This window comes from Mytilus galloprovincialis, chromosome 4, assembly GCF_965363235.1.
Source record: "Mytilus galloprovincialis chromosome 4, xbMytGall1.hap1.1, whole genome shotgun sequence".
Lineage (NCBI taxonomy): Eukaryota > Metazoa > Mollusca > Bivalvia > Mytilida > Mytilidae > Mytilus > Mytilus galloprovincialis.
In genome coordinates, this window is record NC_134841.1 from 92,059,355 (window position 1) to 92,079,273 (window position 19,919).

Genomic DNA, 19,919 nt, shown 5'->3' on the forward strand with positions numbered 1-19,919 from the left:
TTACTTTGCACAAATAAAGAATGAAAGTTTTCGTGACAATTTTATTAAATTATGTTGAAAGCTCATTAAATGTTACAAGGTGAACACAGACAGGATAGATTATTTTCAGTTTTGGCAAATTCTTTCAATTTGGAAAAAAAAATCGGAAGTGAAAATTTAAATCATTGGACTTTATTTAATTTGCTAGATTGCATGAAAGATATTAAGATTATTAGATTGTCTATGGTTCAGAGTTCTTTAATTTTTAATAAGGGTCATAAACAAGGAAAAGGGGAAGGGGTTTTGTGTACAGACAATTGGGAAATAAAATGGTAATTTAAAGGTTAGCTTTTAAAAATTCACACTTAACACAGTAAATAAATTGCTCAGTTTAAAGTACTAAAACATTCGAAATAAAACTATAAACACATCTTTGCTTGCCAAGACTTATGATCTCGTCCCTCATGTTAAGAGTAGGGGGGTTGGATTTGTACCCTTAGTTAACAAAGATGGTACAAACAAGAGATGGAACAGTTAACTGCATGATGACTTGCTGCAGCATATCATTTATAAAGTTGAGAAGATGTGGTATGAATGTAAGTGAGACAACTCTCTACAAGACACCAAATGACACGGAAGTTAAAACAATTAAAGATCACCATACAGCTTTCACCAAAGATGCAAAACCCATAACATATAGTCTGCTTTCAAAGGCTCCCAAATGACAAAATATAAACAATTGAATTATGACTCATGACTTAGGACAGGCACATACAGAATGTGGCAGAGTTGAATTAGTTTGAATTATTTTTTTTGCTTCATTGCTTCAAAAGTTTGAAGAGTAAAAAAATAGTTTAATAATGAATAAGAATACGGAACAGCAGAAACTGTTTAAGGTCTACTCTGCCTATGGAGTCAGCAGTAACGAGTATTTTCATGCAATGTGTTTTTTTTCAATTTTCATTTCATATGTTCTCTCACTTGATGCTCATTTTTCATCCGTTCGTGCAGATTGGGAAGAAATCAATTGTAGGTTATTTTTTATTTTTTTTTTATTATGAAATCCGCCTTTAAATTCCAATTCATCTGCACACACCGGTCCACATTTACAACCCTTAGTGGAAGTTGCAAAACTAGTTTTAGTACTCTTAGAGACGACATCAAAAGATCGATGTAAGATAAAAAACTGAATTCAAATAGTTTTGGGGTGGGATTTAACTGCTGCAAGATTTGGTTATTCAACATTGATTTTTACATATATATCTATACGGGTCAAGCAATTTTTCCCAAATTAAGTTAAGAGGGGGGGGTCAGTGAAAAAACTATGTGAATTAAGTTTTTTATCCTTCATTGAACTTTTGATGTCGTCCCTTACATTAACAAACAAAAATTATATTTGAATAATTCAAAAGATTCAAGGAGTTCCTGTTGTCTACTCTAAAAAGAAGTTAAAAGTAAAACTAGAATCTTTATATACAACAATTTATCATTAATCTTTATAAACTAGGATCCTATTCTATGTGAAATATAAACTGGTTTCTTTGCATTGACATCAAATATTTTCAAATATTCATCTATAAAAAATTAATTTGATCAATATTTGTACAAAATGTCTACAAATGCTGGAAATGAACAGTAAATTCTGTTTCAGAACTTCATTGATCATTTAATATCCAGGTGTGAAGTTAGTTAGAATAAAACCTGCATTTTATCAAAAGAACACCATACCTTATATATTATAAATACTATGTTGGCATAATCCCAAAATAATATAAAAAAAATTTAAAGCATTTTAATATGTTCATTGATGAATTTATACAACTAAATTGAGGTCAAATTTAATTATACATATCAAGAGAGATATACAATATTTGGTAAAGCAACATTTAATTCTTATATATTTGGCTTTACAAAATAAGTGAAAGGAATTTGAGTGTGAAAAGATTCTTTAGTCGTAAAATCTATTTAAAGTTCTATAAAAACCATAAATTCATACGTGTATAAATGAAAACTTCTAAATTTATATTCCTAATGATGTTCAAATAGAAGAATGATATTGATAACTATTTATATTAATTTTGAATTTATTATTCACAATCTGATTAGATTATAGATATATAATATAAAATATAAAAAAAGAAGATATCACAATAAATCACATTTACACAATTTATCACTAAAGAAAAAAATACTTTGAGTTTGGAAAATTTATGAATGAATTCAACTGACAAAGTTGAATATATGCCATCCCATACTGTGGATTTCTTGTAATTCTTAGGATACTGATTTTGATAGATATTGTGGTTTAAGTGAACTATGAATTCAAAAACAATTTCAAATTTTCTGTCAGCTTGATTTCACACAGACTGGCAAAACCATCAAATTAAATATTCACAAGGAAAATTGGTATCCAAATATGAATCTACAGTATATAAATAATTATCACATAGCACGACATAGAATATTATCTTTTAGAAAGATGAAAGGAAAATCGCAGCAGTAAGAATGGATTTATAACAAAGTTTATAGTATGAATAAGACAGCAACTCAACAATTACTTATTTTGCAAAAAACAAGACTTTCGTTCTTTGAAAAAAATAAAAGATTACATGCAATATGTCTAATAATCCCTACATGTCATATATAATGTATATTTGCTCTTGTTTTATTGCAGATTTTCTGATGTCCACCATTTTGTAAAGCCTAACGATGATAGAGCTTTGAATCTGATGACTAAAGCTGCACAGTGTGTAATGGAAGAATACAAAGATATTGTCCTCAGTTATGGACAGAGTGATGAATACAGCTTTGTTTTCAAGAAAAATACTTCTGTATTTAATAGAAGGGGAAGGTAAGGTTATAGCTCAAAAAAAGAACAAATACTACACATATTTAGCATGCTTGAGATTAGTTTCTGCTCTATGTTGAGAGATGAACAAAAGCAATATTAGAGCTATTCCTTTGTTTTCATTTTTTCTAGTTCATGTAGTGGTTTAGTTTATGAGCTTTCACTTTTCAACCTTTGTTTGTAAACAACTAATGGTCACCAAACTGACTTAAAAATGAGCGAAAGCTTAACTTTATAATATGCTATATAAGGCCCTGGATAACAAATTTTTAGGACATGATTTTTTTATTAGAACAGTATCCGGATTTTTTTCAACACGTTAATGTTTTAAACGTGAAAAGGTAATAGACAAATCCTTACATGTAAATAACAATATAAAGATCTAACGTGATCTGTTTACATTACCGATATACCACATACAAACAATATTTGGATTTTTGTATTGTTGCCTAAGTATTAGATTATATGAACAAACTAAATACCCAGAGATTTTGGATGAGATAAAAAGTTGTTATCGACATTAATCAATATTTGTAATGTTTTGTTTGAGTGTGTAATGCATTTCAACAGGAATGTTTAATTATTAGAGTAGAACATTTGATAATGAATCTTAATCATGTTGTACATAAATATGTAAATATGTATGTAAACAAAATTATATTGTGTGAGATCACGTTCATTGAGACATATGAAACTTTATCAAGTAAATGAAGATTGGACCTACATTAAATCTATTATCAAGAGAGAATTGCAACTAGGACATATGATTCTAATTTTTAAAGTCCAATAAATCATTCTATAGGTTTTGGTTTTCTAGTTTCGTGATAGTGGTTAGGTCGCTATAGTGCCTGTGACCCTTTTGTGTTAGTTTTTATTTTTTACCATAATTTAGACTCATGGCCATTTGTTGTAAGGATCCAAGAATGGCATATTAACATTATTTAATTACAAAAGGTATAAGTGTAAAAAAATTACTATAAAATTACTATAAAGAATTATTAAAAGAATTTTTTGTGCTTTTGATACTAAATTTGTAATCTTAACACCTATTAACTCTGTATTGATGAACTCAATAAAAGTTCCAACCTTTTTGTTCATTTTAATTGTGGGAATCTTAAAGGTTAATTAAATGTATGTATTCAGTATACAGGGTGCAGGAATTTCTCGCTACATTGAAGACCTGTTGGTGACCTTCTGCTGTTGTCTCTTTGACACATTCCCCATTTCCATTCTCAATTTTATTCAGTATAGTATAGGTAATTATGTTTGGTGAATTGATTTAAATGAGATATTTGAGTCCTGAATACAGTCGATTAGCACAACAACATACCAGTAATAGAATAGTTAATAAGAAAATTCAATAAATGTAGTTGTATTAAATGTTGTAAGTGAATATTATTGAGCCAGAAATATTTGAATTTGATACTCATTTACATAAGTTCTTGTATGAATTTATCATTTTAATCATGTGCTATTTTCTATAATATTATTCATACATTTTTAAAAACATAACTTATAAATTAGACAAAAAATAAGAATAATGGGTATGATTCCATAGGTTTAACTATAACTTTTAGTTTGTAATAAGTTAAGCTGGATTTTAAGATATTTTTGTTGATTAGTTATTTGAAGCAATCATTTAAGCACCAGGAGTCTGTTTCACAAAAAAACTACGACTAAGATCTATCTAAAGTCATGAACAATTCAGTATACTTACGACCGATTTTTTTTTTTTTTTTGAAACTTACTCCAGGCAGGTCTTAGGGTTACATCTTGAATAAAAGGACTTGAATTCTGAATTTTCTTCAGTTAATTTTCAAAAAAAAGAAACTAGAATCTAGAAAGTTTTTCCCCTGTTCTGCAATTGATAGCAGCAATACATAGCTATATGAACGAAGAGTTTCGTATTTTAGCCCTGGTGCATTTTTTTGCTAAAAAGCAAGGAAAATATAATTAAAAGGAGAGTCAATTAAAATTATTTCCTAACTGTTTTTAAATGTTGTTCCATTATACTAAACTTAAAAAGACAAATAAATAATAATCATACATAATATAAAGGTGAAATTTGAGCAACTTTATTTAAAACTTCAATTTAAAAAAAAATAAAAAATAATAAGATAGCTACAGTCATTAATAGAGTATTTTATAATTTTATGACCATGCCTTTTTAATATAAATAAATCAAATTATAAATGTTAGTAAGTTTTAAGATTTATTTTGTTTTATTACTGTAATTATATGTCATGACAATTATTGACATTGCATGCTACGATGATTATTAGTCTCAATCACTTCATAAATTCAATTGTTGTAAATCTTTACTTTCAAAGTTGTAATTTTATTCTTTGTTTTGATGTCAAAATTTTGCCTCAAGAACTCAAAGAAAAATAATTTGATCATTAAATGTTCTCAATGTGACATAATTTCTTTTATTCAGGCCAAAATTCAAAAGAATTATATTTATGTCTAGTCAAACAATTTAATTGGTTTGTCAGATCAAATCTAAATCATACTTGTAAAAAACATTGTGGCCTCCAGCTGATCTTTTGAATCAATATTGATTGTACCCCTGAATGACGTTATATTGTAACTTATTGAGACAAAATACCAAGTATTTGATAAGACTGATCCTTCACTTTCCGTCACAATTCTCCGATAAAAAACTGATAAAACTATACCGTCAGTAGAGGAATGTGTTTTATTTTGTACATTATGATATGAGGTGTGTGAGATAGAAATAAACCTTATGCAAATGAATACAATACCTATGTTAACTGATTTTGGTTAGAAAAAACTCTATGCAAAGTATCGAATTGTTTAAAAATTGAGTTGATATAAGAATTAAAAAAAACCAAAAACATACTTAAACTCATCTTTTATTTCGTATTTGAATGTTCTGAAATCAATCATATTCTTAAATTTGTACATGTATACGTGCACTTGCATAATGTTGATTTCTATATGATATAGCTCATACAACATTAAAAAGAGTTGTGGGGTATCAATGACCACCCCCCCCCCTAAATAAAAGGATAATGATAATCAACTTGTCTAACAAAAGATTAGTAGAACCTGCACCAGTTGTCAAGCTGTATACTTGATTGATTGGCGATTGCTTTACACTACGTCAGCACAAACAAGCTATAAAGTGGCAAGGAAATCTATATGCATTGACTTGTGTGGGAGTAGATGTGACAGATTATAGCACAGGTTACTATCTCTGCTCTCAACTCAAAATTCAAAGATTACTGGTTTGATTCCCGTACTGGGATAAAAATTTCGGGGGCTGAACTTTCGGCTCTCTCTTAACACCATTTGGGAGTATGGTCTTGAGGAAACAATGATAGTCCCTTGGAAGGGGATAATAAATGGCTGACCAGTGTTAAGAGAGAGCCATTTCTCTTGCAAGTAAAAGACACCCTTGTAGATTTTGAAAAAGAGCAGGCTAATGCCGCTACAAGGCAGCACTCACACCTGCAACGTGGAAAGGGATTAATATAAGTTGCAAAACTTGTTTCCCAATCCACTATATATAAATATGTTTACAGCTTTTACATCAATGCTAGCAAGACAAATCTGATGTTTGGCTTGCTGGCTTTGTTTGTATCAGTGTTTGCTCAAGCATGGTAATTAAGATAGGCGGGGCTTCAGCTTGTATACATCATACTAGTACTTAGATTGTATTGGACGTTATGTCGGAGGTTAAGGACACTTAATTTTAAAACATCACATGACAAATATTCTCACATGTTTTCTCACCTGTAAAAATACAATAATTTGTCAATGAAAGAAAAATATAAACTTTTTTCTTGTATGAGGCTGAGAAACTGGCCTTCAACAATAATTGACCTAATATTGTTTTTATAACATATCAATCTATTAGTCCAGTCAGTTATTTCTATGTCTGTCCTTCAATTATGCAACTCAAGAAAATATTCCAAAAAATGGGAAACATTTGTATCGAAAAGAGAAAATCGAGTGCACCTTTTTTATGTTAGGGTGTGTTTGAGATGAATATTTTGTCTTGAAAATGTACAAAACAAGAGTATTTGATACATCATCTCGCCTCCGACTCTTTCATTTTAAATAGCAAAGCTACAGGTTGACTTTATAACATAAAAAAAATCACAGTACTAAAAGATGAAATATAGGGGTCAAGTGAAATACCTATCCAGTGGATCACAAAATCAGAGTAGGTGTGTTCGAATAGCTATTTTACTAAAAGTGCTTGACGACAGTCTTTAAGTTGGATCTCTGAAAAAAATTGTCTTCCGTTTCTACGATTGTGAAAATGAACTGGCGTAATAGGAAGATAATTTCGACGAAGTAGACTCCTGTCTGTATTGTATATTTACAGGTAAGGAAACATGTGAGAATATGTATCATGTGATGTTTTAAAATTTAGTGTCCTTAACCTCCAACATAACGTCCAATAAAATTTAAGTATGATGTATACAAGCTGAAGCCCCGCCTATCTTAATTACCATGCTTGAGCAAACATTGATACAAACAAATCAAGCAAGCCAAACAAAGATTTGTCTTGCTAGCATTAATGTAAAAGCTGTAAACTAACTCAAAATTCTAACAAAGAAACTTGATATATATATTTATACATGTATATCAATCTTTATGTTTTGTAAATTTGTAATTAAAAACAGGAATATTAAATGATTTGATTATGATGTGAGACAGCTACCTAGTTACACAGAAATACTATAAATGAAATTTACTCTGAGTATACAAGAAATCAGTAAACCTTAAAAGAACTAAATATGTTTAACACAATAAAATGTATCCACTATTTTCTTTAAGATGTACATTTACGTAAGGAAATCTCTTAAACAAATACTTAAATAGTTCAAGTGAATTCTTTTTCTGTCTGCAAACATCCTTGAATAAAACTGTAAACAGAAATTTAATGCCATAATGATTTAAATTATTTCCAAATTGTATATAAGTAGATACATTATTTATTAAGTATTCAGTAAAGAAAAACTATTCCTGTTTAAGTTTGTTCATGAAATATGAATTAAGTTGTTAAAAATAATTAAGAGCAACGCGTTTTTAAGTTTCCATATTCTTAATTCCTTTGGTTGTTATGTTTGGTCTAAACATTATTACTGAATTTAGTCAAGTTTTAAGGAGTGACATTTTGATGATCAATGATTATAAAAATGGGTTACTTGAGTCAGTGGAACCCAAAATTTGGATGTAAAATAAATTATAAATGAATACTTAATCACCCTTATTATGATCTTAAGATGTTTTATTGTATATTCAGTAAATTATAAATGCATTACCTTTCATTTATAATGTTTTAAATCATAGAGAATAAAATGCTGGAGTCAGTTTCATCTTTATTAAGATTGATCATTAATGTACTGAATTATTCATGACTTATGATCAATATTAGTCACAAGTTTTTTTTTGTAAATCCATTTCTCCTGCTCTACAGGTTGCACTTTGTAAATACAGCTGTTTCTGACAACATGCCTCTTTTGGGGAGAAATAGAATATTCAAAGAAAACTAATTTTGTTTACATACTGGTTCCCAGTTATGCTCTGTGTTCCATATCGGGGAATGTTACCAGTAAATAAACACATGCATATTATTTACATTGAAATCTGTAAATAAGAAAATTAGTGTAAGTTTCAACTCTGAGAAGTGCGGGGCATATAAATGTTGAAAATATGCCGCACAGCCCTATATTTTGACCTTTGAAAAAAATTGTGGTGCATATGAACTTTCAATTCTAGGATAAGATTTTTTCAAAACTTCATAGTAAAAGTGGTACAGTTTTAGCCGTAAAAGGAGTTCCTATGGGAAATTGCATTGTCAATATTTACAAAAATGCAACCTATATAGGGTGAAAAAGGGGAACATTCAGAATTTAACCAAATTTGCTTTATTTCACAGATTTTAAAGAAATTAACTCAAATATGAAGTTTTATAAATATTTAATGAAGATTGATAGAATCCTGGGCCTTAGATATGATGACTCAGCATAAATTCACAGTTTACAGTATGCATAGTTTACTTAAAGTCCTCAGGATACAAAATTAATTCATAACATTTGCATATTTGTAAGTTAAATTGTTAAAAAGTGCTTATATTTACTCTTCACAGTCATTGAAACTCATAGATCCTTCCTGAATATTATTTATGGAGTATTTGTGTCCTTTCGATAACCCAAAATTAAGCCGCAACACCTAATTCTTCTTTTTTGTCACCATGGCATAACAAATACAAGCTAGAAAAACAAAAATATCTCAAGAAAACTTACAATAGTGTGTTCTATCCTGAATATGTACTAAATATTTCAAATTGCTAGAAACAGCAGAATGATTTAGGAAATTTGAGGCCCCAGGGGCAAAAAACATAGAAAATTGGCTACCCCCTGGGTCATAAAACAAATAATTTAACTTGTAAATGCTATGATTTTCTGATTTTAAAGTTCTTGATACAGAAACAATAACTATGTTTGGAAGTTATGCAAAAATCAGATGTAAGCAGTCATCTCTACAACATTTTAAGTGAATTTATATCTCAGACTGGTATCTGCATACATACAACTATTGCAAATATGGCTTTGTTTGAACACTTCTAGTATATATAGTAGCTAAATTGTGTCAGATATATGGTTACAGATGGTACTGTTGTGACAAGAATTCTAAATTGACCATTTGAGGCAGAAAATGTGTTCTTTAATTGACAAATAGGCATACAGTAAGATGTGGACTGGAGACAGAGGCTGGATTGGATACTTTATATAATTATACCCCATGCAACGAAGTTGCGGAGGGTATAATGTTTTTGACCTGTCCGTCCGTCAGTCCGTCAGTCCTGTTTCTTGTCATCGCAACTCCTCTCAAACCACACAACAGAATTTCACGAAACCTTTTCAGATAATAAGGACATACTATGTAGTTGTGCATATCGACGGGAAATTGCGATTCAATTTTTTTTCTAGGAGTTACGCCCCTTTGAACTTATTTACTTTAATGTACTACTGCAACAGTTTGTCATCGCAACTCCTCTCAAACCACACAACAGAATTTCACGAAACCTTTTCAGATAATAAGGACATACTATGTAGTTGTGCATATCGACAGGTAATTGCGATTCAATTTTTTTTCTAGGAGTTACGCCCCTTTGAACTTATTTACTTTAATGTACTACTGCAACAGTTTGTCATCGCAACTCCTCTCAAATCACACAACAGAATTTCACAAACCTTTTCAGATAATAAGGACATACTATGTAGTTGTGCATATCGACGGGAAATTGTGATTCAATTTTTTTTCTAGGAGTTACGCCCCTTTGAACTTATTTACTTTAATGTATTACTGCAACAGTTTGTCATCGCAACTCCTCTCAAACCACACAACAGAATTTCACGAAACTTTTTCAGATAATAAGGACATACTATGTAGTTGTGCATATCGACTGGAAATTGCGATTCAATTTTTTTTTTAGGAGTTGCGCCCCTTTGAACTTATTTACTTTAATGTACTACTGCAACAGTTTGTCATCGCAACTCCTCTCAAACCACACAACAGAATTTCACGAAACCTTTTCAGATAATAAGGACATACTATGTGGTTGTGCATATCGACGGGAAATTGCGATTCAATTTTTTTTCTAGGAGTTACGCCCCTTTGAACTTATTTACTTTAGTGTACTACTGCAACAGTTTGTCATCACAACTCCTCTCAAACCACACAACAGAATTTCACGAAACCTTTTCAGATAATAAGGACATACTATGTAGATGTGCATATCGACAGGAAATTACGGTTCAATCTTTTTTCTAGGAGTTATGCCCCTTTGAACTTATTTGCTTCAATTGTACTTCTGCAACAGTTTGTCATCTCAACTCCTCTGAAAACACACAACAGAATTTCATGAAATTTTCTAGATAATAAGGACATACTATGTATATTGACAGGAAATTATTATTCAATATTTTTTCTTATACAATTTTTTTTCTTATACTTATTTAATTTCTCCAATGACAATGTGGGGACATGGAGTATGTGAGCGTGCTCGCCAAGGTTCTTTAATCTTGAATGTTGTGATGATTGACTGCTAAACATTACATTTATAATATTCTGATATGCTTTCAAGATGTTATCAAAACAGTTTTTAACAGGTTCTAGGCATTTTTTATCAAAAAATATGTAACTAGGGTAAGCTGGCAATAATTAAAGTCTTGTTTTCAAATTCTTTAAAAAATTGCAACAGGGGAGGGGGCATAAAATGTATAGTAAAGAAAAACTTAAAGTATACACAGTGATTTCTTTAAGATTATAATTCTGATAAATGAGTCATAATGTGAGAAAAACTGATTTTAGAGAGTTTTCTATTTGAATAAATGTCTGTATAGGTTGCACTTTGTAATTACAGCTGTTTCTGACAAGTGACAACACACCTCTTTTAGGGAGAAATAGAATATTCATAGAAAATTAATTTTGTTTACATACTGGTTCCCAGTTATGCTCTCTGTGTTCCATATCACAGAGACAGAACTGGGGAATGTTACCAGTAAATAAACACGTGCATATTGTTTACATTGAAATCTGTGGTAACCTTTCATTCGAGGTAGGGGTAGTTAAGAAAATAAGTGTAAGTTTCAACTCTGAGAAGTTGGGGGCATATAAACGTTGAAAATATGCCACACAGCCCTATATTTTGACCTTTGAAAAAAATTGTGGTGCAAATGAACTTTCAATTCTAGGATAAGATTTTTTTCAAAACTTCATAGTAAAAGTGGTTCAGTTTTAGCCGTAAAAGGAGTTCCTATGGGAAATTGCATTGTCAATATTTACAGAAATGCAACCTACAGAAACTTGGACTTAATGGGCTTGTAGGGAAACTTTTGCAATCAAATATAAATACATGTAAAAATAAAAATTTGCCTATGTCCACTTTAAGTAGATGGATTGACAGAATTTTTTTAGCTGAATTTCTAATATTTTGTATTTGTTAGAAAAGTTGTCAATCATCCAGTATTTATCATTGTAATTACGGTAGTAAATGTAATTTACAGGTGCCTTGTATTTTTTTTTTTAAGAGTGTCTGTAATTTTGTTTTTTACAGTAAGATAATTAGAAAAGTTGTCAATCATTTTATCATTGTAATTAGTAAATGTAATTTAACGGTACCTTATATTTTTTATTAAGAATGTTTGTTACTTTGTATTTTTCAGTAAGATAATGAGTAACATTGTCAGTTACTTTTCATCCTGTTACGTGTTTTACTGGTCAAGATTCTTCAATGTCCAGCCATTGCAGTATCCTCCAGCATTTGACAGTCGTGTTGTCCTCTACCCATCAGATAAAAACCTCAGAGACTACCTCAGCTGGAGACAGGCAGATTGTAAGTGATATTTAGCTTGCCTTAGACAGAAGATCAATGATCTATTGTTCTCATGTGGCATCTGCTGTTGGTTCTCAAAAGTTTTAGAAGCAAGGGAAATAATCAAACATAGTTTTATAACGAAATGGAACAAACAGTCCCTTGGAGTTTGTTACTTATAAAACATGTAAACAAAAAATTTGTCACAAGTTTGTCATAGCTTCTTAATATACAGCACCAAGCATCATCTGGTTGTGCCATGCTATCCGACACCTTTACAGTGCCTTTATATTTTACTTCTGTTTGCAGAAAATTTATATCATTAAAATATCATGCACTTACATGTACAGGAAACTTTCAGCAATCACTCACAGTGCATCTATTTTTTTCAGGCCACATAAACAATCTGTATAATACCTGTTTCTGGAAACTAGTGCAAGATAAAGGTTTTACACCGGCTCAGTCTCAGGAAAGGTTAAAGGTAACAACTATTTTAAATCACTTTATTGATAATTATTTAAAAAAAATTTTAAAATAAGGACATTTGATTTGATTGCCAATGAGACAATTATTCAACATAACCCACAGTACATGTATGTAAAAAATGGAAGTTTTAGCATCTACTGAAAGTGATCAGTGCTGGGAAAGGAAAAATTAACCCAAACAATTACTGCATTAATCTTGGCAAGTCTCTTATGAAAAAAAATGTCTTTTTGACGCTCTTTAGAAATATTGCCAACTTTTTCAAAACAATAATAATCTGTTTTATCAACACTTAACACAGTTGAAATTATGACTGTTTTATGACAGAAATGCTCATTTCATTATTTTAAAACCTACTACTTCCAAAAAAGTAGGAAATCCCTATTTGACTGAACTGCTTATTTTTATGCATTATTCAATTCTTCTACAAAACATGAATATCCAGAGATAATAAAGTGACTTTTTTCTGTTGATTATAATTTTTGTTTTTGTTTTGCAGGGAACAATGTCTAGTGATAAAAATGAACTGTTATATCAAGAATTTAATACGAACTACAACAATTTACCAGATGTATATCGGAAAGGTTCTATACTTCTACCCAGTAAGGTAGGTGTTATTATTTACTGCTGGTAACAGATCTTTTGTAGTTTCTGGTTATTTTAATTTATTTTATACTTGAGCAGTGAAATGTTAAGATTGTTTGAATTGATTTGATATACAGTTACTGACTGTTTAAAGCCTTAGCCCTAGTCTACCACTGAGAATATTTTTTATGCTCAACTAGGGGCATTGTTTTTCAGTCTGTGCGTCTGTTAAAGTTTTTGGTCAAGGGGTTTTTTAACCGGATTTTTGTGACAAAAATGTCGGTTATTGATTTGGGGATGGGCGGCTGGGCAGCAACCAAATGTTGTCTGTGCATTTACTCATGAACCGTTCAACCAAAGCTTTTAAAATTTTAATATGTTGTTACTGACAAAAATGAAGGTCAAGTTCAATAATGACGATTTTGACTTTTACTGTTCATGAGTTATAGTTCTTGAAAGATTGAAAAATGGTGTTTCTAGTCGTGTCCGTGCATTTACGCATGAACTGTTTAACCAAAGCTTCCAAATTTTAATATGTTGTTACTGATGACAAAATGGAGGTCAAGTTCAATAATGACGATTTTGACTTACCGTTCAGGAGTTTTGGTTCTTGAAAGATTGAAAAATGGCGTTTCCAGTTGTGTCCTTGCATTTACAAATGAACTGTTCAACCAAAGCTTTTGAAATTTTAGTATGTTGTTACTGATGACAAAATGGAGGTCAAGTTCAATAATGACGATTTTGACTTTTACCGTTCAGGAGTAATGGTTCTTGAAAGATCGAAAAATGGCGTTTCCATTCATGTTGTTGCATTTACTCATGAACCTTTCAACCTAAGCTTTTCAAATTTTAATATGTTGATACTGATGACAAAATGGAGGTCAAATTTGATATTGACAATTTTCACTTTCACCATTCATCAGTTATGGTTCTTGTGATATTGCCAGGACACAAATAAATGTTAATAAATTCGGTTTGCTGTCGTGACAGCCTCTTGTTTATGAAGTTGAAGTCCTATCAAGGACACTTATAAACAAAGTAAAAACACAATTTTTGGATTGACAGCCACTTGTTAATAAATTTATATTTATATTTTTTATTACAGGAAAAAGCAGTGGAATCAAAACCTATGAACTCTACATATCCCAATACCAAGGAGCCTCATCGTGGATCTGTGTCCTTTAGTAATTCATTAGATCATGGTACAAAAATGAATCCAAAAATAGATGTTCTACATGTGGACTTAATAGGAGAAAAATTCTGGGAGGAACATTCTACCATATTGACTAGTAGATGATACTGATAGATATTATTGTTTTAGTAAATTACAGAATTTTCATGTGCAAATATATTGTTTTAAAAGTTGTCAATGTACTGTATACCATCGTATTGTCATTAACACACTATTTATGGCCATTTAAGGTTAATGAAATGTAACTGAGAAAGTCCATCAGATTTTCAAACCCTTGATAAAATATTAATAGACATAGATCATCTATGGCATTGAAAATGAGGCATTTTATTGCTACAATCTCTTGTAGATAGAAAGACCAAAAATTATCTGTTTATTTCTAATTTCCTTGGCAACATCAAGATGTTTGGTTTAGGACATTACTACATTTTCATTCTACTTGACTGAGAAAAATAAGTCTCTGTCAATCAACTTCAGATGGAAAATTATAACAAAGAAAGATCAATTGGAACTTTGTAAAAATAGGGGTAATTTATGTATATTACATATGGAATAGAATCTGTGATGACTATAATAACATTCAATTCTGGAAATCATATGATTATGATTTGAATTACGTGTCAGCTTAAGTCTTTGTAAATTTAGAAAACCAAGAAATTATCTGGCCTCATGAAAGGTGTCTATGATTATTAGCTACTGTGTGCCCCATGATCTTTAAAAATTAACCTTATTAAAATATTTTAATGAAAAGTGCAGAAAATTGGCGATTTCCATAGCTCTCATTGGATTGATGGTACAAGTTCTTAGTTAACTTCATTTTTATGCCCCACCTACGATAGTAGAGGGGCATTATGTTTTCTGGTCTGTGCGTCCGTTCGTCCGTCCGTTCGTCTGTTCGTCCGTTCGTTCGTCCGTCTGTCCCGCTTCAGGTTAAAGTTTTTGGTCAAGGTAGTTTTTGATGAAGTTGAAGTCCAATCAACTTGAAACTTAGTATACATGTGCCCTATGATATGATCTTTCTAATTTAAATGCCAAATTAGAGTTTTGACCCCAATTTTACAGTTCACTGAACATAGAAAATGATAGTGCAAATTTCAGGTTAAAGTTTTTGGTCAAGGTAGTTTTTGATAAAGTAGAAGTCCAATCAACTTGAAACTTAGTATACATGTTCCCTTTGATAAGATCATTCTAATTTTAATGCCAAATTAGAGAATTTATTCTAATTTCACGGTCCACTAAACATAGAAAATGATAGTGCGAGTGGGGCATCCGTGTACTGTGGACACATTCTTGTTTCATCCTAACATTGGGTTGGTGGTATCAGCTTTAAAAAATGTTTTTTTTCTACTTCTAAACATTAGGTAAAAAGGTGATTTTTTTCTACTTCTTAGTTCTAAACATTGGGTAAAAGGTATCAGTTTTTAGTTATATTTAATTTCTTTGTATAAACATTAGGGAGGTGGTATTAGTAGTATTGGACATCCATGCATCTGTTTGTAGTTTCCCTCCTTTATATTTATTATAAACTCTCAGCTTGTCTCTTCTGTCTTTTTCTTATATATATTCATTTTTCAGGTGCATGGTTAGCTTTAAAATCATTAAATTGTATCAATATTGATATAAATGGAACTTTCAAAGTTTATAATATAGGATCATTTGTATAGGCAGAGATAAGTCAACTTTTAACACACACAATAAAGTGCACAGGTAAATTGAGTAAAAACTTGATAAAAATCATGTTTTCATGATCCATGATAGGGTTGTAAAAGCATTGACCGTGCGCACATTTTTAGAATGAATGCTTCATACAAAATGTACTTCGGTCAACGCTTTAAAACCCCAATGAAGTTACAAAAAGAAGCATTCAATACTTAAATATTTTTCAAAAGGATTCCCAGCATATGAATTTTGTTACTTTTTGCTTTAAACTATGTGGGGCACACAGAATCTTTTTAAAACACATGAATTTTCATTCATAAAAGTTAGCATTTCACCAGATTTTTTTTATAGCATTATTAGGTGAACTACTTCATTAACTGGTACATTTTTTATATTGTTCAGTATAAATGGTTTAAATATTATGGATGTATGTTCTGTTGTTGTTACAATATTATCTTTATCCTTATTAAATATGCAATATCCTTATTTCTCTTCAATTGTATGGTGAAATTTTATTAAATGTCTTGCTAATTATACCTTGTGATTATCGATTGGAGGTTCGTTGGATAATAAAGGCATGTAAAGGCTTAATGTGTGATGCATTTCCATCAAATACAATTTTCTTGGATAACTGTTGAATATTTTGATTTTGATTTAGTCCAAGCTGCTTGAAAGATCACCTCTATTTAGTTTTTCTCTATCTTGGTAGATCGCCGACTTCTTGTCCCACCCTTCTTATAAGATTAGCGATCTCTTGTCATGGATTGGACTATATATGAATTCAAGTTGATATTTAAATGAGACAGCAAGATAACACAATAAAACCAAAAAGACATCCAAAGATCTACTGATGGTCTTCAACAGTAGAAAAGTTCCTTTGCTGTGTGTTTGTCTGTAAAAATTCACGTCTAGAGTCTAGACAATTTGTGACTGAATAAATTGGAGATCAACAATTTGCAACTTATTGAAACTATCAGCAAAATTCTTTGAGCTTTCAAATGTTGACAATTATTATTTGGAAGAGAGAAAGTATGATTCAGTCAATATTGATATAAAAATAAGAAGATGTGTTATGATTGTCAATGTTAGAACTCACCACAAGGGACAAAACAGTGAACAACAATAGGTCTCTGTACAACCTTCAACAATGAGCAAAACCCATATCACATATCCAGCTTTAAAAAACCAAGAAATGACAAATGTAAACTATACAAAAGAAAATTGGCAATATAGACAAGGTGTACTGACATAGGAGGTCTCTAAACATATTAACTCCAAATGGAGCTTTCGTTAGTAGAAGCCATATAAACTATGTGTATCAGTGAGAAAAATGTAAAAGCATAAAAATATAGTATATATGCCAATACACATAATTAACAGCGCCTGGGGATGTTTCATAGCCTGACCAGTTTCGGTCCAAATAGGACCTTCTTCAGAGGCAGAATGGTGGATTAATGATTGTGCCCTTTTTATATAGAATATGATAACTGGCAGTTCAGTTATCGGGCGGACCAAAGTTATCCAATATGATGATATAACCCGATTTGGGCTTTAGCATCGGGTAAAGGGTGTTTTTAAAATTATTTATGAAGTACATGGTAGTCATTTAGTCTTGATCTTTGGCTTAAGTTAAAACTAAAAAATCTTTTACTACTTTTGTATCTTTATTTCTATAAAAATACTAATAAAATCAACTTGTTCAACAAATATAAAATAAAGATATATGTAAAAGATGAACAATTAATAAAAGCTTAAATAAAATGCACATTTCAATTTTATTATTGATTAAGATTACACAAAGATGTTTTATCCTTTTTACAAATCAGAAACTAACAAAATTGGAATGGAACTTTAAACAGAAATGGAGCTTTATAACATACATATCCAATGAAGACAGCAATTTAAGAAATTGGTATGAATGAGCCACAAAATTTTCTATACAAATGTATACTCTAAATTCAGAAATTGTTGCAAGATCTTTATCAATGCAAATAATGCCATAATGAATAAGGCAGCAATAAGAACTCGCATTCTGGTATCTGATAAACTTTGTATGCAGATTTTTTCAGAAACTACCATAATTAATTTCACATTTTAGCCCATTCTGTAGAATTCGCAATGAAAAATGCACAGAATAATTTCTGAATTTACTGTATTATAAAATTCATCACTTTTCCCAACTTTCATAAATACGTTTAATGTTAAATAACAAATCATTAATTGTATGCATGGTATTCATATTAGTGCTTCCACTAAACATATTAATCTTTAAATGTTAAACAACTTTACTTAGTAAACAAAACAGAATGTGTTTGTGGACACAATACCTCACTTGCACAAAAACATTTATGAACAGCGACATTTTTGCAAACTATATTTTTGCATACATTTTGGAAACGCACATCATAATGAAAATGTGTATTAAGTTTAAAGTTGATGTGACCACAATTTCATGGTGTCACTACCTTACAGCACAACTTTAACCTGACGAGATCTGACAAGGAAAGTACATAAGGATGTAATGTCAGACTAACACAACCTGAATTTATAATGCCCCCATACAAATAAAGTGTGGCATTATAATTGGGTATGATTCACAAACTCCTCACCAAGGCTTAAACCACCATAAACAACTTTGTACTTTATTTGACTGTTTAGCACCACATGTATCAATTATAATTATAAATATCATATACATAAGTGTACATGCACTTAAACTATACTAGTCACAATAGAAACTAAAATAACAAGTACATTAAAATAATTCCTAAATCTAAGCAAACAGTAAAACATTAGAATCTGATTGAGAAATGTTATGAAAATGGAATAAATAACAAATGTAATTGTCTATCTTTTAACAGATCCCTCAATGATTACATATGTTGTAAGAATCCCGTATATTGTGAGGAAACATTACCTTTTTAATCGGAATAAATATTGAAATAATTATTGTAAACCAACTTGTTTTCACAGATACTCTTGCAATTTTTATGTCACAATTTTTATTCATTGACTAAAAATCGCCTCAAATTAGCTTAACACAATACACATGTGAAATCAGTTCATACGAATCTCATACAAGAAGTGAAATTCACATGATTTTTGAAAGAAAGTTTTTTATTTAAATAACAACTAAATTTTCAAATTCAATTAAAATCATATAAAATACCAATAATTTATTTGGCAAAGTTCACTTGAATTCATGTGAAAAATTTCAAACGAGATTCACATGAATCTCAAACCACGTGCAATTCACATGATATTTCACTTGTGTTTCATGTATAAGCTGGTTTTAGGTGAATCTCTGGTAAAGATTCATGTGAATTTCACACGAGTAAAATTGCCTATGTGTGCCTCGCCAGTAAAATTGCCTATGTATGTCTCGCCAATAAAATTGCCTATGTATGCCTCGCCAGTAAAATTGCCTATATGTATGCCTCGCCAGTCAACTAGAGTATTGTTATTCCTTAATTTCAATTGTAGCTCTATTCGCCTGACTTGGCAGCGATTTAATTTTCATGGTTTTAGAATTTTCTTGTGATTTATATAAGGGAAGACCCTAGTGGTACAATCAATATTTATGATTTTTTTTCTACCTACAAAAATAAGTTGGTTTTCAGATTTGATAACTAATGACTACTTCTGCCTATACTTATTGTCAAGCATGTGTCTGCAATGATTAATGACTGGGTGAGAAAATTTCTATAAAATATTAAAATCAATACAATTGTATAAAATGGTGAGCAAATTTTGATTATATTTAAAAATTAATCCCTGATTGCAAGCGAAAATCATTCAAGTCCATGACTGTCTAA

General features: G+C 30.5%; 1 protein-coding gene across 1 annotated transcript in view; it reads left to right on the top strand.

Moving 5' to 3' along the window:
• Positions 1–16,590, top strand: part of LOC143073386 (putative tRNA(His) guanylyltransferase) — a 33,428-nt gene extending 16,838 nt beyond the window's left edge. The window contains exons 3-7 of the mRNA XM_076248886.1: positions 2,654–2,830; positions 12,037–12,206; positions 12,578–12,666; positions 13,168–13,275; positions 14,359–16,590. Of these exons, the coding sequence (XP_076105001.1) occupies positions 2,654–2,830; positions 12,037–12,206; positions 12,578–12,666; positions 13,168–13,275; positions 14,359–14,550 (736 nt within the window). The 3' untranslated portion in view covers positions 14,551–16,590. The remainder of the gene's footprint in view (positions 1–2,653; positions 2,831–12,036; positions 12,207–12,577; positions 12,667–13,167; positions 13,276–14,358) is intronic.
• The last annotated feature ends 3,329 nt before the right edge of the window (positions 16,591–19,919 follow it).